We start from the raw sequence: 24071 nt of genomic DNA, 5'->3' as shown, positions 1-24071 counted from the left end.
GAATACTTCTCCACAGTTTTTGGAGGACATTGGGATGTTGGCTGCCTTCTCTCCCTGTTTTTTACTTCTTTAAAATTAGTTTCTTGGCCACCCTTCCACTGAGACCATTTCTGTTGAAGCTTCCATGAATATGGACCAACCAATGTGTTAGGTTTTTGCTGGATTTTTTTTAAAGGACACACTGCACACCTGCTGAGAGCTCTTTGGGAATCACCTTGTTGGTACAAAAATACTAAACTTTATCTGCCAAACTGTGCCATCTTTAAGATGTTTAAAAAAAAATAGATTCAACTAAAGGAATTTGAGCAGAATATGTGTTTTTTTTTTTTCAAACAGACTACTTGTAACAAAGTGCCTTGAGATAACATTTAAAACTGGTTCTTTGCTAAGTTGTCTGTTATGTGTCGACACAACTGGTTCACCGCTTTTTATGCTTCACTTATTCATAAGTAAGCGTTAAATGTCTTAAAAAACAAAGAAACGAACTTTTAAAAATGCTTTCACATGAGAAATGAATGTGCCAAAGCAAAAGAGAAAAACTTTAATCCCGTGTCGCTGTCTGTGGTGCTGATTTAGGCTCTAACAGGCCTCTTCACACATTAGCTGAAAAACTGCCAGCTCCAATCTAAAACTGTCTTTCAGGAAATTAAATCAAAACAGCAATTAGGGCACCACTACAGCCTGTGTGTGGTTGTAGCCTGCTGGGCTGGATTTTGTGGAAGAGTGTTTGGATATTCCTCCATTCATCCCGGAGAGAAGAGCGTCTCTGTCGCGCGTAGGAGGAGGAGGGGCGAAAGGGAATCCCAAGAAGGGGCTACAAATATCGCGTTGCTGCGGTGCCATAAGTAACCGCTTCACCCGAGAAGAGAGAGGGTGGAGGAACGACGGGTGGGTGAAAGAAACGAACAAGAGTTTTACTTAATGTGTGTTTTGTTTTTTTGGAGGGGACGTGCGCGCGCTCTCAGACACGAGGTGATGTTGACCGAACCGGACAGGCTCCTCCGCCGCGAATAAGCGGCAGTGACACCCTGACCGAGGGGCTGGGGCACGACGCGCGTCCGTACCACCGTGCAGTTATGTGTAAAATAATCGAGTGTTTGTTTCCCCCCCTCGCCGAGCCTTGAACGCGCTGTCCTTTGTGGCCACACGTGGAGACGAGCTCACGTTTTCTTCGTGGAGATTGTCGTGAAGTGACCGAAGTACTTCAGTGTTTGGATCGGCTGATCGCACATGGACGTTGAGTTCTCCGGGCCTTCGAGTCGCTCAGCTGGGCAGCATCAAAGCGCACGGACCACTGGGAAAATGTCAAGGATGCTCCTAGAAGGAGCCGCGGAGAGAGCGGCGTGATACTCAGCCGAGGAGACAGAGGACGCCGATCACAAGTGCAGCTTAGAGAATAACGGTCGCTGATTTAAGGGGCATTTTTTTTTTAATAAAAACAATGGGACCTCTTGGCACGTTTTCGTGGGCTTCTTCGACGTGACACCGGACACCCAGGAACTCTGTTGCTGCTGCTGTTGTTGTGTTGGTGTTGTGCAGTTCGGGCGTGAAGTGGAAGTAGCATCCTCACTGGGTCACAACCCAGATTAGTGTAAGGTGACAGAATTGTTTTAGTGAAGGGGAATCCCGACCGAGAGCCACACGGCTCGTCACTGCACCATGGATGACTCGGGGATAATACGGCGGCGGAGGCTGCAGGTGAGCTGGTCTGGGCTGGAATCCGATTTTTGTGTTAAATCCATCCTCTTCCAGTTGTAGAAACACAGTCATACATGATTACTACGTTCAGACAGACTTTATTTTTACTTTTTGGTCAGACCCTGTCACTGAAGCCGAATGCAGTAGCTATACGTTTCCAGCAGACACTGCAAATGTTTATCACTAAAAGTGAAAAGTTAACACATGTGTTTCATAAACCCAGCACTCATCATTAACCTGTAAATAAAGTTGTTGGGTGTTTTTTTTAGCCATTATAGATGAATTGTTGCACTTTAACTTATTGTTGGTGGGCCTTATATTAAACATGGTTGAAGTTTCAATCAATGAAGTCAGCCTTGGCTGAAAGTAATCTGTGTGAGCCAAACAATCGAGCTTCAGAGTGCTCTAGATGCTGGCTTACAGACAGTTTTTTCTGCTCCTGGCTCTGTATGATATCAAAGAATGGGGACATCCCTAATATGGGCATGTTGGGATTGGAGAAGCCCCACCCTCTTGCTATTCAAACGTTCTCCTGCAGCTTGTTTCAGACAGAGGATGAACCGAGGGGTACAAGGAACTGATGTTTATTTTGAATTGTGAATCATGCACAGCTACTCTAGCAGAGTCAATGAATGAAAAAAAAAACATGTTGTTGGTAGGCCCTTCCACAGTGGATGGATCCACATGTTTGATCTGGCACAGATTTTACTGTGGATGCCCTTCCTGATGTAACTTACCCATTTATCCCGGCTTGGGACCAGCACTAAGAGTGCACTGGCTTGTAATGCCTTGAGGCTGGATTTGTGTCTCCTACTAGTCCCAAACTGAGAATCTTCTCTGTGTTGGGCGATTATGTTAACAAAATGAGCAACACTGTAACAAAAATCTTGTTCCTCAACCTCTGATTTTTTTTATTCATCGAAGGTTGTGGAAACAATATTCTTTTTAAACTTTGCATTTTAAGGCAATCAGAAGAACAAAAACTGTGTTACATTGTGTAATAGTTGCCTTTCGCTTCCTGTCAGTCAGCTGATTTAATTATCCTTTTATTGTTCTAGTTCTCATTACTGTAGTTCTTTAAGATAAACCTTCATAAAGTTTACAACAAAAATCAGTTCTTTCTCCATCTGTCCTGCTGGAGACTCGCAGCGTGTCTCTGGTGTTGAACATAGTAGCTCCACTACACTCAAACATATATATTTTTCATCATTCGTGTCACATACGTGTCATATTTTAATAGTAGCTTTTCTGTCATAGTCAGTTAACATCCTCCCGTGAAGCTCATGTCAGGATCACATTCATGTACTTTTTAAAAGTCTCTTTAATGAGATGTTGGTAATGAATGGCCACTCATGCATACTGATCTGCTGTGCTCAAATGACTGTGTTCATCCATTATGAAGCAGCCTGCTTAACCACAGGTCATACCCCCCCCTCCACACACACCCCACAATCTTTGTGTGATTCAGTCAAGTGAACTGTGGAGAGATGAACCTACAGGCCGGGCAGACTGCAGCCAGCCTCCTGTGGGGCTTCTGTGCACGCTAGTGTGATTATGCAGTCTGTGCATTTCATTTCTCTCATTCATTCGGTTCATATTCTGCCAGTTTCATTTACCGAGACGAAGGATTGTAAGCACGCGCTCTGAGCTCCTTGAAGCCAAATTGACCCTCGACTCTGTGAAAAAGAAAAAGAAAGGGAGTGGGTATAAGGGAATGAGGGGAGGATTAGTGGTGAGGTGTCCCGATGGTTTCATGTCTCATCATCCCCACTGCTCAGCTCACTGCTCTGCTGCTGTGATGTATGACACGAGCTGTAAGGGAATTAATCATCATAGACTCACACTCGCAAAGTCCCTGGCATTTTATAGATGGAGGCAGGCCAGCTGATTGATTTAGTGTTTGTATATGTGAGGGAGGGTAATGTGGTAGAGGGAGGGAGAACGTAGACTTCTATTTAATATGCACATTTGGGCTGTTTGCATGAGTTTTATTCTCTAATGTGTTGTCTTTACAACTGTGTGTGTGTTTTTGAAATTGTGCGTTGACATGTGATTGGCTCTGTATGTCCTAATCAGCGGCTTTGTCAGTCCCCTGGGTCTCATCATCCCAGCCGTCACGCGCTCCCTCTTTCACACACAGACACACACAGTCATTCTCTCAGCACCATATGGTGACACGCCCCACTCCCCTGCAGTTGCAGTCAGGGGTCACACCCGTGATGCATCGCTTCAACACAGCAAACATGAAAAAAACCCACGATCTTTGCTCCTCGTTATGCTGGCTCCACTCTGACACTACAACCTCCAATAGGCTTGCTGGCAAACATGCAGAAGATATGTCAAAAAAAGCCTGGTTCATCAGAGATGTGTGAAATAGCTACAAAACAAACTGAAATTTGTAATTTCCACATATTTTGGTTTGTTTGTTTGAAGGAGTAGTAACAGTAGAACAACGTTTTGCAGTACTCACGGCTTAACTGAAATGAATGTTTTTGATGATGTTGAACTGGTTTAACTGGTTTTCTCACTCCTCCTTTGCAGCTGTTTCCCGTGTAAAATATCTGTGTTGCATGACTTGATCAAACGATACTTTAGCAATCATTAAGAAGAAGCTAGGCTGCCATTGTACCAACGTTGCCATGTTCAAGAAACCAGAATAAGATGATTTGAGTTTTGTGACATGGTGTGTTCTCCTGTTAGAAGCACCCATTAGAAGACGATCACACTGTGGTCATAAAGGTCAGCAAGTAGACTGTGGTAATTAAAAAGTGCTTAGCTGGTACTAAGTGTTCTATTGTGCAGTTTTTGGAGAGCCCAAACTGTGGCCTCAGTTTCCTGTTTGAAGCTGACAGGAGCGGCACTCAGTGTGTTTTTTGCTGCTGCTCTAGCTCATTCGCTTCAAGGCTTGCCTACATACCTTGGTTCTACTGAATCATAATTTGTGATACTATTGTCTTCCTATCAGCTTAATCCGTCCATTCTCCTCTGACCTCTGATATCAACAAGAAAACTGCTGCTAACTAGATATTTTCTCTTTCTCAGACCATCCTCTATAAACCCTACAGATGGTTGTGTGGGAAAATCCCAGTAGATCAGCAGCTTTTGGAATACTCAGACCATCCCCTGAAGTGGTTAACACATTCAGTTGGCAAGTGAAAGGTTGCTGGTTCAATTCCAGCCAGATCTACAAATCCCCTTTGGGGTTGTGTCAGAAAGGGCATCCGGTGTAAAACTGCCAAATCAAACATGTGGAGCTACTCTCTGTGGTGACCCCATCTGACAAGGGGAGCAACCAAAAGCAGTTTCTTCTACTTCTCCTTTATCACAATGTTACACCCCTACAATACGTTTTTCTTAGACCAGCTTCTTACACTATCATATAACCCTAATGTAAAAAACAAACAAACAATATATTTAATATCTTTTTTTTACATGTCATTTTTTATTCAGTCTTGTTGTTTTCACAAATCACCAAACCATCTTTTCTTATGCTTGGCATGCCTCATCCTCAGCCGCTCTGCCTTTTTGTCAGCCTCATATCTGTGAGTCAGTCACTGCTGTAGACAATGGCAGGTCCGGGCACTGTCTCCTAGCAGCATGACATCCCTTGATTGATCCCTGTTGTTCCTCCCCTGGCCGGCTCACCACCATTTTTCTTTGCAGTGTCTACAAAATGATTGAACTTGCTGGCGCATCCCCACCGAGCAGCAATGTGCTTTACAGGCATGCGGCTCAACTAATGCCATTTCATTATCACTGGGGCCTTTAAAAAAAATTGTAGTGCAGCCAATATGACTTGAAGGACACTACAGCAAAGGCATATTTTATGGCTGAGTTACATGAGCAGCCAGTGTGTGTACCAGGAGACAAAATTCACTGGCCTTTCAAGTCTTTGTTGTTTACTGCCTGCATCAGGATGCTCGCCCCTGACTGGCTGTAGCTTAATGAAACAGCAGCATCCAACATAATTTAAAAAAGAACACAAATTTGAACATCCCTGCACATTTTAGCCCTGAGCTGTGAAAAACACAGAGAAATTTAAAAAACAACAATAAAACAAGCCTGGACTGTGAATGCAGGTTATCTGCAGGTTAGATATTAAACAACCCAGCATTAATCTAAATGCAAAATGATTGTGCATAAACCACAGTTATTACAAGACAGTGGCACAATTGCCCTGCAGCGAAAGCATCTAAATATTCATAGATACAAAGTCCTGAAACACAGACTCCCATACTGTCTTGTCAACTGTGTGACATCCTGGGACTAAAGGGGATCAGACAGTCATTCATAAGCTCAAACTTCCCTTTCGTTCCCTAGAGGACGCACCCAAACCTGGATAATAACAGTGTAGTCGCTCCAGTTTGAGAAGCCAGCAAATACAGCACGGGATTGTGTAGCTTTCTAATCTGTGATTGGTGAGCATGACATGTTTGTGACAGAGCCTCCCATCTGTTGTCAGTCACTGCTCACCACCGCCAGACTTCATTAGCGGGACTCGGGGAGCGTTTAGTTTGAACATCAGCCTCGGACGGTGGCTTTTAAATCAGCCTCTGACGTAGAAAACGCAACCATGCAATGAGCAGTAAGCCTTACATCAAACTAATTATGCCACAGGAGAATTAAGGCACAGGCTTCAGATCAGAGTGAGGATCATGTTTCCTTAACAACATATTATCTTCTGGAAATGCTGCAGTTAGGAGTCACAGGTCGATTTCGGAGCATAGTGGTGCGCTTGTGTTCTGGCACACTGGTCACTGATGAAGTAGAGGATGGAATTAGGAAGTCAATTCATCACTTTGTAACCTTTTAACAGATTAAAATGGAATTTAGGATTAAGAAGGGAATTCAGGTAGATACGATGTGACAGCAATGCCTAAGAATTACTGAATGTAAGTGAAGGTGACAAAGAACTATTTGATTGGATTTTCTGAGGTTAATAAAGGCTGTTTCATTCCAAGATTGAATAATTATCATCTACAGACCTGCAGATTCACTCCACAGTTTGGACTCCCAGGTATAATTCTGAAAAGCAGCGAAAGGTATTCATGGTGCCAGTTTTTTTGTCTCAGACATGAATAGATGGCTGTACTTTGTTTAGTGTGCCAGCTGGTTCTTTTTGTCTAGGCATGCCTGAACAAAAGAGGTGCAGTCCTCTCTGCTCCTGTTACATTTGGACTTTATTCTTGTTGCTGCTAAACTATTTCTGCTTCTTTAGCAGACGTCCCTACTATCCATAAATAGTTCAAGCTAATTTGCAACATTTTGGTGATTTGCTGCAGTGAATGTCACTGAGAACACTGAGGTCATACGTGGTTGAATGGTTTGTTAATTAATTCATTCTCAGCTATTCTGAGCACTTGTTTGTTTGAAACATTTTGAAAATAAAACTCTTAGCCTGTGCATGTTACATCTCGTCCTGTTTGAGGATTTATATTTTCTGCAAGATGGTGGTCTGATCTGGCCTAGTCAGTCACAGCTGCTACCTAGATCATTGTTACCTGATTGTTTTGGGGGTCTTGGACTGACATTTCAAGATGTCACTTCGAGAAAGTGTGATTCGATGATTTATCTTAAGTGAAAATCAAGAGATTTAGGGGCTATTCTGCTCTTAGGCAAGCTCTGCAAATTTGGTTCAGTTAGCACACTAAGCTAACATGTCTATTTGTCTGTTTGCCTATTTGAGTCATTCATAATGCAGTAATTTAGAATATAAAATTACACTTTGGGACTGAACTAAAGTATGCTTGTAACCATTCTTCATCAGGTAAATCATCTTTCAAATCTGCCTTCCATGCATGCAGTATAATATCAGATGATTCTTTGCAGTTACTAACAAATAAATCGTATAAAGGGACCCCTTCCCTCTAAGATGTAAAAAACTTTAAGGTGAAATCTTCTAAGGTAGCTGGAGAGGAAAGTTTTAGACGGCTTGGCTAATATAAAATTTTGGAGATGAAGATATTTTAAATAATGGTTTTCATTACTCCCATTGTAGTTGTTTGAATTACTCACCTCAAAGTTGAAATATTTTGACCTTAGTACCCACTTACTGTTACTATAGGTTATTTCTTTACTATAGGTTAGTTGTCACTACAAGTCACTGAATTCCATTGACATCCAGGCGCCCTGCTCACTATATCAATACTGTTCTCCCCCTGTGTTGACGCCCCTTAACATGCTAACAGTGATAATGCTAACAGGCTGATGTTTAGCAAGTGAAACGTTTAATATGTTAAGCTGCATCTAAACTGGAAGCGACCCGCTTGTCACACGAAGTTAAGCTACCAAACAATCTTTTGCAGGCATTATAGATTCTGGTTGCCTAGGCACCCTGTAATGTATTTACTATCAGCCATATGTCAGTCAACAGTATTATTCAGTATATTGGTAGTCACTTCACCAGGTAGCTAAGAAAAGTTCATTTCATGCCTCACGTGCTTCATGCTGCTGGGGTGTGAAGTTGCAGAACGTTCATTAATGTCCATCCGTTTTATTCCCTTCCAGTATGGACAAAGCCTTAATTGTTTTAGTTTAGCGCATTAGCATGCTAAATTCTGCTCAGTTTAAATTTTGACCTGATGCTGTTACTATATGAAAGACAAGTGATTAGAATTGATGAGGGCTCATTCAAGAGAGTCATTCAAATCCATCCAGAAAATTTTCACAAAAATTGAAGGTGATATTTTACCTTAGAATAAAAAAGCAGACCTAAATAGTGAGATTAGCATCTACGTTGCCACTTTGAATCTCCAGGGAAAAGGTATTACACTGGTGGACCCTGGACTCAGCTTCACTGTCACTAAAATACAGCACCTTGCAGCTTGTAAAGAGTTTTTATGTGGTCATTTCCTCTGGATTAAATTGCTACTCTGCAGCAACATTAGATGTCAAGTGTAGGTAGGGCTTCTCTGTATAGGTAACCCCCCACATCGCAGATGTTCTTCATGCCTTTTGCTCTTGTAAGTCATCTCTCTTTTCATCTGACAACTCAGGGTCAATTAGCCCGATCAATGAAGGACAAAGTGAAAAGGGGATCAATGAGCTGAATATTTAGTCCGATTTGTTAACGTGTAAACCCTCGGGACATTCTGTCGAACAGCCGTGCAGCCTGCATCGTGCGTCTGATCCTGAGATGAGGAGAGGACCAGTTTAGTGTTCTCTGTTTAACTAAGAGTTTTCCATTTGGCTTGACAATTATCATCTGTGTCATAGGCTTAACCTTGTGAATAGTGGCTGGGGCTCTCAGGCAGCAGCAATGTAAAAATGTGTTCTGGCATATATCAGTAGGAGCAGGTCTGCACATCCCCATCCATTCGTTCAACCTTTATTTGAAGGTTAACTCAATAATTACATTGACTGTGGTCAGCAGGTGGTCAATTTGATGCTAACAGCACCTTAACAACTTTACCCTGTGTGTGACAGGAGCATGTGTGAAGCTGCTAATGCATTAATTGCATCCATTTCCAAACACTGAGTAGTATCTCATATCTGACTCTCAAGCACCATATCTTGTATGACGCACACAAAGACACACAGAGCTGAAGGCCAGAAGACTCCAAGATAAGGTTGCAAGCATAAAAGCATGTTTCCCCACGGTACCATCCACCTCTCACCCACCTCTCCGCCGCTTGTTTAAACTCTCCGTCTCCTCTCTGTCCTCCTCTAGTTTCATGTGAAGGGTTTGTAAAGATCCAGGCTGTGCTGGTGTGAGATCTGCTTATGCTCATGCTGGGGTTTTTTTTGTGTGTGGTGCAGTGAGTGTCTGCTGTTGTCTCAGCCCAGTGTTCCTGTCCATCTGGACCTGGGAGGTGGGGGGTGGAGGGTGGGATGGAGCAGTTGCCATAGTTTCAGAAAATAGCAGAAGTAGTTCGAAAACACAGGCAAAAATTAACTGTAAAACATGCACACACAAAATGAAATGAATCGGGATAAGGTGATGAACTAATTGTTATCGAACCTCTCCAGGACCAGAGCTTTATTATACTCAGGAAATATCTCATAAGAAAGAGTATGTTTCTATTTTCTGTACCTGATCTCTCTTTTTGTCCTTTTCTTTGTGTTTCTACCAGAAGGATTTGCCACTGCCTCGCAAAAACAGCAGGTGAGTGTTACCTTTGTTTATCCCTTCCTTTCTTCTCTCTATCCCTCTCTCTCTACCACCCATCCACTCTCTGGGGAAAGCACTATGTTCTCCATGGACAAAAAAACAATCATACCAAGCTGCGGTACATCTTGTTTATTAAAGCCTCTCTTCCCGAGCGTACATGAGGCTGGGAAGCTCTCTGGGATCACAAGCATGCTTTTCACATTCTGTCTGAAAGCTATGAGGATGCTTCAGTAGTGCTCAGGGTGTGGAGTGTGGATTCCTTGTGTGAAAGAGGAGGATGGGGTCTCCTGAAGTAATGCTGGAGTGTGTGGAAGCCTTATTAGGCCACTTGGGAGCTCCCAGCGCTGTCCATGGTGCTGAAAGCCATGCCGCATTCTCCAACTTGTTCCAAATTGTCAAATTTTTGCTATGTGCATAAAGTAGGCACATTTATTAAGTATTTGGTTGAAATATTATACTGTTTAATGGACTACAGTTAAAGAGCCAAAGATTTTCAATCAAGGGTGGTTTACCAGTGACGAGTGACCTGTTTGAGAAAACGGTCACTGGAGACACAAATTACTTTTGGGCTTGCGTCAGGAAGGGTATCCGATGTAAAAGTCTGGCAAATCAAATATGCAGGGCTACCTGCTGTGTCAAACCCCTGTGAGAAGGGAGCAGCTCAAAATTGTTATGTGACAGAAACATAAAAAAAATAGTTAATACAAGTTTAAGCATTGTGCTGATGATTTTTTTTGGACAGGTCCAGACTACCTTTTCCTTGTGTGAAGTGTGGAGTAGTCTCCACACTTTCTGAAGGTTCAAAGTTTTTCTTGATTCATTGGCTGCTTTTTCACTCACTGTCAGTCCAGTTCTTGTATCTGACCATTTTTAGGAGATTTTAGAAGAAGTTTGTTAAGTCACTAATAAACATCACAGACAATTTAGCAGATAATCTATTTTAAAGCCATTTTGTCACAATTTGTCACAAAAGCACATAATTTGTTTCCATTTCTTTCTTAGTTGAATATATAAAATATGCTGAAGATAACACAGCTCTGCAGGCATAAAATAGTATTTCTGCACCAGCAAGCTGGTTCCCAAAATGCTAATAGCCAAGAACTTTCCATATCCGAGCATGGGATGCAGTGTGTCCTTAAAAAATCTGAGGAAACTGGACAAATAGAGGGGAAAAGAAGTGACAGGCCAAAAAAAAAACCACCTAAATGAATAGTGTCTGAAAGTCATGTCCTTAAGAAATAGGAACAAATCTGACACAGGACTGGAGAGATACTTCAGTTGATCCATCTACTGTTCAATGAAGCATCATCAGAAATGATCTTAGTAGAAAGGTAGAAAGGCTGTCAAAAGCCATTTTTAAGAAAGGAAAATAGGAAGAAAGGGCTTAGATTTGGCAAATTACACAACAACTGGATGGAAAATCAGTGACAGCTGGTCTGATGGAGTGATGAATCCACATTTGGTTAAAATCATTGTCAGTATATACAGAGGAAGTCAGGATGTTGGAGGCTCCGTCATGGTTTCGGGCTGCATTTCAGTAAGTTGTGTTGGAAGATCTTCTCAAAACTGATGAAATTTTGAATGCAGAAAAGTGATGAAAAATGATCCAACATGCAGTACCATTAGTGTCTGATTGGCAACAGCTTCATCTTTCAGTATAACAGTGATCCCAAACACACACTGCCAATACAGTAAAAGCATACCTAGACAGAGAAACACCAAGAGCACAAAACACAACACGATCAGTCACTGGACCATCCAACTGTATTTGTGTTGTTGGTGCTTTTTGGTGTATTTTTGATTAATTTAAGTGTCTGATAGATAACATAGCTTGCTTTCCCAGTAGCAGACATATTTGGGCCTGTGGTGAATGTTTACGTGGGCAAGCCAGAAAGTCATGAGTCATGCTTGACACACAGCAAGGCAGGTTCTGGGTGGGGCAGATTTGGCCCAAATGTCACAACATACTTGACATCTGTCCCTCGTATTGTAAGCTGGCAGCTGAGTTGCGGCAGCCAGACTCAAGCTGAGTCAACACCATCAGTCAAGGCCATATGTGGCTCATAGAAAACTGCAGATGTGGGTCACATTTTTGCCAAGAGCCCGTCCAAGAAATCTGTGTTTCGGTTTTGCTGAATTAAATTCTGGTTTGTAATTTTTTTGCATTACATAAATAATTAGAAGGTGTTCGTGTCTGTGTAGCACACCTGTGCATTTTATGTGTGTGTCTTACTAAGGTTTGTACTAGCTGATGAGTTAGCAGGCTAGCTTTAACTAAAAAACAAAACAAAGGGAAATAGAAAACTATTAAGCTTTAAAACGAGAAACCACAAACCAGTGGGTGCTATCACCGTGGTTACATCATCTTTTATGTATTGTCGCACTGACCTGTCAACAGTCTCTTGTGCCCACTCCCATCTACACTCAAGCCATCCCAAGTCACCATGGGTAATCACACATGAAATGATGACAGGGATCCTGTTCCCGACTCTGTTTGTTTCCAGACCATTTTCTTCAACCATTTCATCTTTTCCACCTCCTCTCCCTTATTTTACCATCTGAATTCAGTCTGTCACTGTCTCCTCTGCATCACATCCCATTTGCCTCTGCAGGACACCACCAACCCACTATGTATTATAGATGAGCTCACTGGAGTTGGCTTCAAATTCAATCTGCCTACTGCAACCATTCATGGGTAAACACAGCCATTGATAGTTGCATGTGTGTATGCACGTCTGGCATACTACATCAACATTAGCTCCGCTTTTTGATCCCATTCAAATAGTTTTTTTACTTATGTAACTGTCCACATGTCCTTGTCCTTTGGTCATTTCTTTTAGTCACTGCTGAGATAAATTAATCTGCCTGTACTCTCCTTCCTTCAATCATGGAATAAACAGCCTGCAGTAAAAGCTTTTAATTTCGCATTGACTTCAGAGGAAAACACAAAACAGAAGCACAAGTAACTCATAAAACCACATTGTGTACTATGGCACCTCAGCCTTGAGAAAATGACCCATAATCCCCTGCCGCCTTTTGTTGTTCCTTTCTAAAAGAGAGACCCACCCTTCCTCCCTGCATCCCTCCCTCTGTGCTGTGCTCCCTCTCTCTCTCCCTCTCTCTCTCCTTTGGTTCTCTTGCACACTTGCCCAGACACACAGACACCAGCGCACCTCTAAAGGTTGTGGAAGCCACAGTATGCGTTGCATTGCGATAGCATTTTGCCAGAGACCTGCTGCTTTCTGACTTCTCATCGCCCAGCTTTCAACTACACCGAAATACAAGCAATATGTTCCGACGCACTAAAAGGTACACCGAGAGGCTCGAGACAGAGCAGAGACGATTCAGTTTCTGTGATGTAGGGTGTGGTAGGACCGGCTATCTGTTTAATCTCCTGATCCTCTGTCCTTTTTCTTCTTTCCTACAGTTTCTGCAGTATACAGATAACCTCTACTCTGATTTAAAAACTGCTCTTACTGAAGGTAGCCTGCATGGAGTTCAGTTTATAAAATGTTGCCATTAGAGGCAATGTAAAAATTAAAAGTTGCATGAGATGCTTTTATGGTTTGCTGTTAAAGTGATAATCAGTCCAATTAATTTAATGCTGAACCATCTAAAATGATCCAGCTGCTTCAGCGGAGACCTGACACATGCGTTCACTTTTTTATCTGTGCCTTTTGAGGAAAAGCTAGTAGTGAAATATTATTATTAAAAAATAATAATGCATCTGTCTTCTTGTTGGGGATGGCCAAAGCATCACGGATCTACTGAAAATGAAAAGTTAGTAAGAATCCTGACTCTTGACATCTTGACATATATATTGTATATAAGGCCCTCACTAGACCCTGGCAAAAGATAAGTTGAAAAGTTGCATCAGTGACTCATCACAGTGACATTTCTAGAAGCACAGCAAGTAGACCGATTCACATTTGAAGTAATCAGTCAATAATTATATGAGCCAAAAATGAGTCAAGCAGAACCCCACGTTTAAAATGGATTTTTATAGACTGTGATTCACCGATGCTGAGGTATTTCTCTGGACTTGGATGACTGGGTTGGTTATTTGGGGAAAGTGTTCTTTGTAAGATATTGACTTCCTGTCAGGCATTTTTACTTTCATTTCAGCTGCAATTATATTGTGAAACACAGCAGCTGAAAAGTGCAACTATAAAGAATAATGTCATTATCACATTTTCTGAATTAATAGTCCGAGCCATAATACAACTCGTGCTTAATAGATACTTTTAATCAGTCCATTGTCAACAACCTGACAAAGTGAGGTGACATTTGGGCACCGGGGGTTTTCTCTTTAGTAACAGCAGCAGTGGAGGTCATACTGACTCGCTTAGTGACTTTATTCTCCATTCCTGATCAGGGATTAAAATAGCTTCTATTACAGAAGAGAATAGACTCTTGCTATGGCCCACCTGAGCCCAGACGCACAGGCAGACAGATGGGAATATGCCAAAGTCTCGCCATTTTAGTATCTGCCACACTCCTGCAGTGATACTGAAGCCTAGCACGTGGATTTAGTTAATGAAGAATGATCGGAACACGACACTTTTAAACACTTCCCTTAAAAACATATTTCTGAGGGACTAAGGCAACGAGATACGGAAAGAAAATCCCAGTCAGCAAAGATGGAAGAAAGGCATTGGGTGATTAAGACAAGGAAAGCGATGGAGGTTGAAAAAGAAAGAGGTTGTGCAAGAGGTGAAAGGGGGAGAGACTGAGATAGCATGCAGGGCCCTGGGGTGATATCTGTGTCTGCTCGTCCATTAGGGACCAGCTCACTAAGGTTACGTGAGCACGTTAGAGATTCATACTAGCTTTGACTGTCCTCTCTCACTCGCTCTTTATTTCTTTTTCATCTCCCTGTCATGCACGTATTCTGGTCGTACATGGGGCATGTTAAGTAAGGAAAAAACAGTTTCTTCAGATTGAAATTTTGGTTTTTCTTTATTCATGTGTGTATATGTGTACTTGAATGGCTGTATTTGTGAGGACTTGCATTTTAGACCTTGGAAGTGGGGACATTTTTGGAAAGTGAGGACATTATGGCCCGCACTTACTTTCTGACACATCTTAAATAATAATAAACAAAGTTAAGCGTGCATGTGTTGTTCTCATGTCATGGGGACGTGAGAATATGTGTTGGTTGCATTAGGGGACCTGACTTCTTTGTGTGATGATAAAGGCCCTGTAATGTAAAGCGGTGTGGTGTGGTAGTCAATTTATATTCTTCTGTTCGGAAATTTTTATGTAGTACACTTATGTATACTTACTTGTGCAGTGCATGAATTGTAACAATGTATTGTTCTCTCTACTCAGTGATGGTAATAATGCCCGTAACATTTGACTGCTAGACACAGCGTTTTGGGAACATAGGTTAAGTGGGTGATTTTTAGGATGTCAGGAGTCAGGATGCTTTCTCTACAGCTAAACCCCTTCCCCACATGGGAAATGTCCAACCATAATATAACTGCCATATGCAGACATAGCAGATCTCTCAAGATTTCTGTAAAATTTCTTTTCCTGCCCCCAAAGATGAAGAATCTACGGTTTGAAGTATTCTCATATAAAAGGTCTCCATTATTTTTATTACTGTCCTGACATATGTAGTGTAGCAAGACCCAGTGTTACAGGCATCAGGCGCTAGAGGTCAGAGAGAAGTGAGTGGAGACGATGTGCAGTAATTGGCGAGTATTGTGCATGTTTACCTCGGGTGCTGTGGCTCAGGTGCTCTCACAAACAGAAAGACATAATCACACCCAGTGCATGTGCGTCCACATTACACAGCTTTGAGACACACACATATTGTGTCCTCTCCACACACCACCATGCTGCCGGCCATACCCCCATCTTCTCCTCATAAACACGTCTCCTCTGTAACTAAATAAACCATTACGCGTCACTTAACCAATTATGTGCAAACCAAAGGAGGTCCGTGGGAGGCTGAGGCACCTGGGTCTGACGGTAGAGTGTGTCCTACTAAGTGATGCAGTTTACCCCCAAGAGGAACCCAAAGTTCAATACCTACAAGCTCATACAAGTATATCTCCTATTAAGCCCTGCTTTCAGTGAAGGGCACTCTTTCCTTTAGTGTTAGAGTAATGGGACTCTTACAGCCTTTGATCCTCTTCCTCCTCCACTGTCTCCCTCTCAGGGCTCCTCTTGCAGAAATCTTGTTTGATAGATCCTGCTCCTGTCTGCTGCTCTGTACTACTGTAGACCGACAAGAAAAGATTTGAACCTGTTACAGTAAACAAAACAAAAAATAAATAAATAAGAGTGTTTCATCCTTGCTGATGGGCTTTGAATTCCTGTCAGGGAGCTTTGGGACCCCGGAGAGCCGAGGAAAACTGGAAATGGAAAAAAAAAGCAAAAATAAGAATGATGGTGTCTGTTTGACTTTTCTCTTGGCCATGGTGCATTCAATGAGGCAGTGCTTTTGACATTTAGCACAATGCTTGGTGTAGCTGAGTGGAGATTTAATGGAGCCGCGTGAGGACAGTGTTTTGCCCCAGGCTGTCTCCATGACCATTTTACTGTCTGTCCTTGCCTTTTACTGCTGGTCATGTGGCCAAATGGACAATACTGCCAGACCTACCTACTTACAGTTTAGATGGAGGAAAACAATCAATACACTCTGTCCATATCCTGCACAAAACCCACTCTATCTACTGTATTTAATAAAGCCTGATGTCATACCCTAATCTTACTGCAGAGATAATAGGATTAATTGCTTACTCAGCTAAATTAATCACGATTAATGGTAACTTAATACCAATTTCCTAGCTCCTTCTTGTGGGAATTTTCCTTCTTCTGTCTGATTTTCACAAGTCCCCTTTGATCCAATGGTGGTTTTCCAGTCATAATTTAGTAACTATATAAAGTCATAGCATGTCTTACAACTTTTCCATAGCAATTAACAAAAGAACATAAATTATAAGGACTGGATTTAACTGTATGTGTATCTGCTCTAACACAGGCAGGATCTCAGTCACTGTCTAAATAGGGGAGGATTCACAATCTCAGTTTCCTGTTACGTAGCTTGGTTAGTGAAGTTTGAAGCCTCGAGTTAAGTGTTTTGACTGTTTCCATTATTCATTTTCTTTAAACAGACATTACATGCAAGGGTGGCTGTAAATGCACACTCACGTAGTAGCAGTAAGTCAGACACAAGGGAGCCCCAGTTTAAAGCATGCCCTCCTCTACAGTATTTGATTTTTCTGTCTAAAACTTTATTATTTACTCAGGCCATAAACATATGAGGGACATGTTGGATTGAAATAGTAGATATAGTTTGATTTTAAGGTTTTTTATGCTGCTTTAAATGTAGAAAAATGCCTTTCTATAAAGATGGACCGGTCAGGATTGACATAAGCGATATGAGAACAATCACTTTGAGTCATCATAACAAGCTGCTTGTTTTATAGGCTGACATGCATTAGCAGAAGGCTAGTTTTAAGGGGAAAATAGATTACCCTGTCACAAAACTATGTTTGTGTGGTTAAAATTCGTTCAGAGCACTGGTATGAATTTTGTGCTTTTTGTGTCTACTTTTGGCTTCTCTTGTCTGGAAGCAGATGATATATTATACATGATATATGAAATATTAGCTGTTTAGTGATGAGAGAAGTGCACTGTAGCTGTAAAGCAGCATTAATAGGGAGTGAAGCGGCTCTCTGTAGATTAGCTTTGAAGACCAAAAACCTGCTGTTTCACCCTCCTTTGGCACAGATTCAGCCGAGTCATTTATCACGAATCATTTGTTAGCAGCAGCCAGACGAAGAAGCTTTAAGAGTTACTCGGTGAGATTTTGTATTTCAATAGAGAGATCACCTCCCAGATGTTGTAATCATTTTATATTTGCTTGTATGTGTAACCCGGCCATAAATTACATATTGTTATAATTACACAAATTTCATTTTCCAGTTTATACCTGACTTTTAGGACCTTCAAGCCTGTAGTTATGTTCTTTATCAGTTGGAGCCCCTCATCATTGTTCTTCTTCTTCTTTGGTGCAACCCTATAAATACAGTGTACCCTTTTGGCCTCTCCCCTTTTCTACAATTCCCCTGTGGAAGAGGTTGGTGTCATTTCTTTCCAGACACTGTACACACATATAACACACATATAATGTATATTTAGCCACCCTGATATTTCTGATTGTGTGTCTTTAGTTCAATTATTGTCATCATTGTGCCTGTTTTTGTTAGATGTTAGAAATGTGTAGTATGTGTGTGCCAAAAATGTGTTTTAGGCGCCATTAATGCTTGCATGAATATATAATTCTGGCTAGCTTGGGAGGTGGTGGGTTGAGCTAATCCTCTCCCCCACTGTTTGTATTTGGTGATAGGAGCTGGAGCTGAGCAAATTATTTGCTTGGAGGTCTTTCTTTCTTTTACCTTTCTTTGTCAGGTATGTCGGATTTTGTGTTGGTGTTTTTTTTTAATCTTATGTCAAATATGTTCCATGTAAGTTCGTACTTTATGTTTAATGTAAAAATAAATGCAGCCCTTTTCTACAATTCCCCTGTGGGAGAGGAGCTGGAGTGAGCTAGTTATTTACTTGGAGGTCTTTCTTTCTTTTACCTTTCTTTGTCAGACACAATGCAGAAACACACCGGTTACATATGGTTTGGTTGTATGTATGACATTTTTATTCATTTTTTACATTTACTTTATATTTTTGTGGTGAGGTTGTGGTTCTCTTCCCTGAGTTATCCCCCACCTCATAGTGCTGCGGAAAAAAAGTTACAGAGCTCTTTCTGTTTCATCATTTTCATTCCAACCATTTTAGGAAGGCCACTTTTATTAATTACTAAGTCCCTATTGCTTAATTTCCTTTTTACAGCTTACTTCTTTGTTTGCCCAGACTCTTATTTCACTCTCCCTCCCTTCACCATAAAGCAGTGAACTTCAGTGGCTTTTTCCCCCCTTTTCTTCCTCCTCTCTGTGGTCCCGACTTGGTCTTATCTTATATCTCTCTGCTGCAGGCTGCGTAGCAACAACCCATCATGTGACCATGACTCCCTCCTCTCCACCACATTCCCTCTAGAGTTATAAAGCTACAACCTCAGTAACTTAGTAACAGAAATCTGAATCTTCATTTGTCTTAAGCCATTAAATGGTCCATAAAGAAAAATAAAATGTCATCATCCCATTTCCTCCTTTTCTCTGAATCATCCCTTCATTATTTACCTCCTAATGCTCTAAAGGTTAGCTCTCCCTAGCGCTTCATCAGCAATACATTCCTCTACCACTTAAATCCTGACTTTTCTGGACTGTCTTCTTCTTCACCAGCGCCTCAGATCTGCTTCTATTTATCATTTGTAGAATCTCATACGAATGGTGTGGTTTCATCAATGTGAAGCAGCGGTGGGAGTGGATAGAGAGTGTTTGTTTGTTTGTTTTGTCACACTCTATTCTGTATGATCTGCTCACAATGTTCCTCACGTGCTCTGTTCATGCTACGAATATATGTAGACTGTGTATGTGTGTGTGTGTGTGTAAAATGGTTTAAAAAAACTGGGTCATATCTACCATGTGTGTGGGTAATGAGCACCCCTGTGAGCCCTTTCAACCCTCCCTGCATCTAACTCTTGTTTTTCTTCTATTGAATTTGCAGTCAACTCGTTTCCCGAGGCGTTCCCTTTCCCTTATTTTACTTTAATGTCATGCTTGTTCCAGCTAGCCCCTCCATCTCTCTCTCTCTCGCTCTGTGCATCTCCTTTCTTGCTGCAGCATCCATTCCTTAACCACCCCCACCCCTCCACCCTCTCTTGAGCCACTGGCTAGTGCAGCCCATATTTGCTAAGTGTATTGGAGTGCACCTCACCCTTTCCTCCCACCCCTCTTTGATCCTGATTGACCATCCAGGAATGGGAAAAAAAAGCCTCTGTTTTCTGCATAAGCAATGCCACAAGACAGAATCGCTGGATGTGTATTAAATAAGGGTCTGCATGCTTAAAGCATTTATTTCATGAACTGTACCAGAAGAAGCTCAAGGCCAAGTGCTGTGTGTTTACACCCAGCCTCCATTGATTTCCTGCAACACTGAGAATTCATTAACCATGTGCAGTCCTGCTGCCGAGTTTGTCTTTATATTAATCTAGTAGCAATCATCTTAATGAAAGCCTGAAACTATAATCATACACTGGGTTTGACTTAAAATACATGCATGCACTCGCTGAGATGGTCCCTTGCTGGGATCAGCTCAAGGTCACGGTGTGTGTCACAGCGAGAGCTTTAATGTGATTATCGAGATACAATCAGTCCAGGTTAGAAAGTGTGAAATGGCAAAATAGCGGTTATCAATTCAGTCTATTGGCATATTTGATCGATATCCGAGAAGCTACTTACACAGCTGATCGATCAGCATTCAGGTAATGAAAACAGATAGTTGAGATAAGATGGAGCTTGCTCAGAAATGTGAGCCTTCTACATTACTCTACAGAGACATATCGCAGAGTCACCATCAGACTTAACTTCACTGAATGAATATAAATATGTTTATTCAACATGAGCAAATAATGTATTCTGCAAAGTCACTGTAGCAGTGGAAGGATGCCTGATGTCAGCAGATCCACTTAGGAATGTGGAAAGTGTTACCAGGAATGGACAAACATGCAGTCACAGCTCCTTATCGTTAGTTCTGCGCAGGTTAGGCTTGGCTTTACATAAAAGTCCAACACTGAAAACTGTCACTTGACAGCTTGACAGTAGATGGAAATTTATGAGTTCAAATCAAGGCAGCTTTTTAGATTTATATCAGTCTGCTATCTGCTAGCAAAATGAGCCTGCCCTTCATCCAAATGACCTTAAACCCGACACTCCAATCACTCAGGTTTCCCAGCAGTACACACACCAAGTTTATTGTGGATGAAATGAATGGTCGTTCATTGGCCATATAACATACGTGAGATTGGATTTTCTATAAAATTTGCCCAGACCTCCTCCCACTGCATGCACTGCCTCCATAAAGTTGTGTACCAAAATAAATACGATTGTAATTTGAATTCATAAACACATTAGCAAAGATAAAGCTTCTATTTTATTTAATCATTCAGTATGGTTGGGTGATATTCCTAGGGTTTGGAGGGCTTTCACATAGTGTGTTTGTGGGGTTGGATTTGCAGATGTTAAAACTTCCTCTTTCATAGACTCACAGAAAGTGCTGGAACCTTCTTGTTACCTATTGTATACCTATGGTTATCTATTACAGTAAGTAATAGGTTTGGACCAACCTATACAGCAAGGATAATAATAACTATAGTGCCACACTACAGTATCACTTTATTGTCAGTGACATTAATGCAACTGAAACGAATCATGGGTCTGATTTTTATACAAATATAGTGGTTCAACTTTACATTTATTTTGGGGAGATTAGGGCTAAATTAAGGCCCTCTGGTTCTCCATCTTGAGTGTACTATTCATATAACCCAGCAAATCAGAAAAGATGGAAGTTGGATGGATGCATGGATGGAAATCGATCACTAAGTGTTGTGACCAGTAAAGATACTGTCACAGTCATGTGTGACCTCATTCTGACATCACCAGTTATCAGATATGACACCATTTATGTTTATAAATAAACCGCAATGAATGATTTCATCAATAATGAAAAGTGGAAAAATTCAAAAGTCATTCTGAGTCTGTGACCCTGCTAATGCTGCTTTATTAAGGTGCTGTTTTTGCTTTATATATTTATATCACACTTATATCTGCATATGTGTGTGTTTGTGTGTGTGTGAGAGAGAGGGGGAGAAGAGGCGACACCTCTCCTCCTCACATGTGACCCCATGTGACAGCGGGCTGAAAGGGAAGAGAGGGGAGACCAGCTCTCCTCTTTATCTGGCAGCAGCAGAGATGAGATGGTGCTGCTTGCGTTTTGTTCCCAGTTGTATTTATTTGCATTTATTCATGCCCCATGCTCATGCCACCTTGAAAAGCACATTGCTTTTTTTTGTTTGTTTGGTTTGTGTTTGTCAAAATTAAATTACTCTGCTCCGGTGTGATTGTGACAAAATAAGTGGATCTAGTGAAAGCAAACAACTTGCTCTGTTTACTGCCTAATGGCAGAGTTAGAGATAATGATATCATGTGCGACATGAGGAACCCACAGGCAGGTTTGAAATGAGTCAGTGTGGTAGTGACTGCTATTAAGAGACCCGTAGTCAGCTGAGGTCATAAAAGTGGACATTTTTGCAGTATTTCTCCCTCCAGTTTTTAAAAAAATTTTTTTTTAGAAATATCACCTAAATCCTCTCTTCTTATCCTGCTTGTTGCCTCTCTCTCTCTCTTCCAACTTTGGCAATCCCTCCCTCGCTCTCTCTCGTCCTTTCTTATCTTAGCTGAGGGGAGGCAGACAGGGATGGATGGCTGAGGAAATTGAATTCTCTGTATCGCCGTCGCGCCCCTGCAGCGAGCTGCTTCACGTGTCCGCCTCTCTTCCATCCACACTTACAGCTGTGCATGCATATATTTATGCACAGACACAGTGCTTAGTCACAACTCTGTTGTGGTAATGTGGATGTGAGTACATTTACATCGTTTTTTTCTCAACAGCTGTCGTACAAGCAACAGAAAAAGTCTGATCCTGACGACCACGTCCCCCACGCTCCCTCGGCCTCACTCCCCTCTACCGCTCCCTGGACACCTCGGTATGTACAACAAAAGCCCTAACGCCTCCCCTGTGAGCTTGATTTTAATTGATTTTGATCAAAAATATAGGTGAAGATATTCCGACCTCTCAAAAAAGGGTTATTCTACTGGTTCATCATGTGTTTACAGTTTCTTAGTTTTATTCTTTTTCACTTCACTGCAGAGAGTTAGAAGATCGATCCCTCTCTCATGTCTGTATGGTTAAAATTAAGTTAGAGCTAGTAACAGGATAGCTTAGCTTAATATAAAGTCCACTTAAGGCCAGCGCCAAAAGCAAGTCAGTTGTTAAAGTCTTCTGTGTTAACATGTCCAGCTTTACAGAAGAAATAAGAATGATTAATTCCTGCTACTGTTTGTGGTTTAAAACAAAGAAATAATTATTGTTTTTGTGTCTGCGTGTTGCTCCCATTTAATTTATGCATCTTGCTAACTAAGCTTGCTAGCATTAGCTCATAATTTTATCACTCATCTGTGTCATCTAAATTTACTTGAAAAAAAACAAACAGACAGACGTGAAGGCCAAAAATGGTAATGTTCAGACTTCAAAACTCGATTTTATAAAATAATGTTGATGTCACTGAGCTTATGTCTACTTTTTATATACAGTCAATAGGTGAAATGATTAGCCTTTGAAGTTGTCATGGTAATTTTACATGGAGGGTGAAATCAAGCCCATTTTACGGTGGCCCTGAGAGGCCAAACGGACTGCAACTTAAGAAAACACCAACAATAAGAAAAACGCTGCAAAAGCACATAAAACACAACGGAAATAGGAAAAAACTAATTTCCAAAGACACTAGGCAAGTGTTTCTGGGGAGACAATAACCCGACGGACAAGTTGCAGGAACCCAAAACAAGCTAGGTGTGTTTTATCATGATTCATATAATACTGATGACGGATTTTTAGGCTAATAGTTAGGCTAACACATCCTGTGTTTTCTTTTTTCCTATTTCTGTTGTGTTTTGTGTGCTTTTGCAGCGTTTTCCTTATTGCTGGTGTTTTCTTAAGTTGCAGTCCGTTTGGCCTCTCAGGGCCACCGTACCATTTTGATCTTCAGTGTCCCAGATCAATTAACTTCCCCTTGGTGTCAGTGTAAAGAAGTTACACATTTAATTCTCTAGATGAGTTGTTTCCTTATGTTTTCAGTCTTCATGGCAAACTAAACACGTCATCATAGCAAGAAAACAACAAAAAGCAGTATATTTCCAACAATGATCTCAAAGTTTACTGAGCTGAATGTGAAAACACAGCTCCCATATGAGGTTGATTCTGTTTTTGTCTGAAATATTTTTGAAATTTGGATATATATGTAACTCTGTCGAGTTTCACTAAAGATCAAAGATAGGCCCTTAGGTTTAAGAAAAAAAATCTTAGTTTACATTAAGTTTTAAATCGGTTTACTCCTAAAAGCGTTGCCTACTTATTATGAGTAGTTATGCTGTGATATTGAACTAAAGGAGCAGTGGGAGACAGCTCTGGGTCTGCACCTCACAGCACGTCACTGGATTTCCTGTTGGGACTTGGCCACAGGATAAAAGGCACAGTGGCATGACATACTACCACTTTGACCTTCTCCTACACTCGTGCCGTT

The 24071-nt window shown here is 41.4% G+C and overlaps 1 protein-coding gene across 3 annotated transcripts in view; it reads left to right on the top strand.

The window, feature by feature from the left end:
- The first annotated feature begins 768 nt into the window (after positions 1-768).
- The window catches only part of LOC146389082 (microtubule-associated serine/threonine-protein kinase 1-like), a 57015-nt gene continuing 33712 nt past the window's right edge, over positions 769-24071 (top strand). Inside the window, exons 1-3 of one of the 3 annotated variants that reach the window (XM_084926736.1) lie at positions 769-1698; positions 9774-9802; positions 22384-22478. In XM_084926736.1, coding sequence (XP_084782862.1) covers positions 1660-1698; positions 9774-9802; positions 22384-22478 — 163 coding nt within the window. In that variant the 5' untranslated portion in view covers positions 769-1659. Of the gene's footprint in view, positions 1699-9770; positions 9803-12937; positions 13118-22383; positions 22479-24071 lie in introns of those variants that run through there. The other 2 variants (XM_084926735.1, XM_084926737.1) reach the window with 2 other exon arrangements.

Source organism: Perissodus microlepis, chromosome 4, assembly GCF_051167445.1.
Source record: "Perissodus microlepis isolate ML-2025 ecotype Zambia chromosome 4, ASM5116744v1, whole genome shotgun sequence".
NCBI classification, from domain to species: domain Eukaryota; kingdom Metazoa; phylum Chordata; class Actinopteri; order Cichliformes; family Cichlidae; genus Perissodus; species Perissodus microlepis.
The sequence above is the reverse complement of the archived record's forward strand: the minus strand, read 5'-3'. Positions and strand labels throughout refer to the sequence as shown.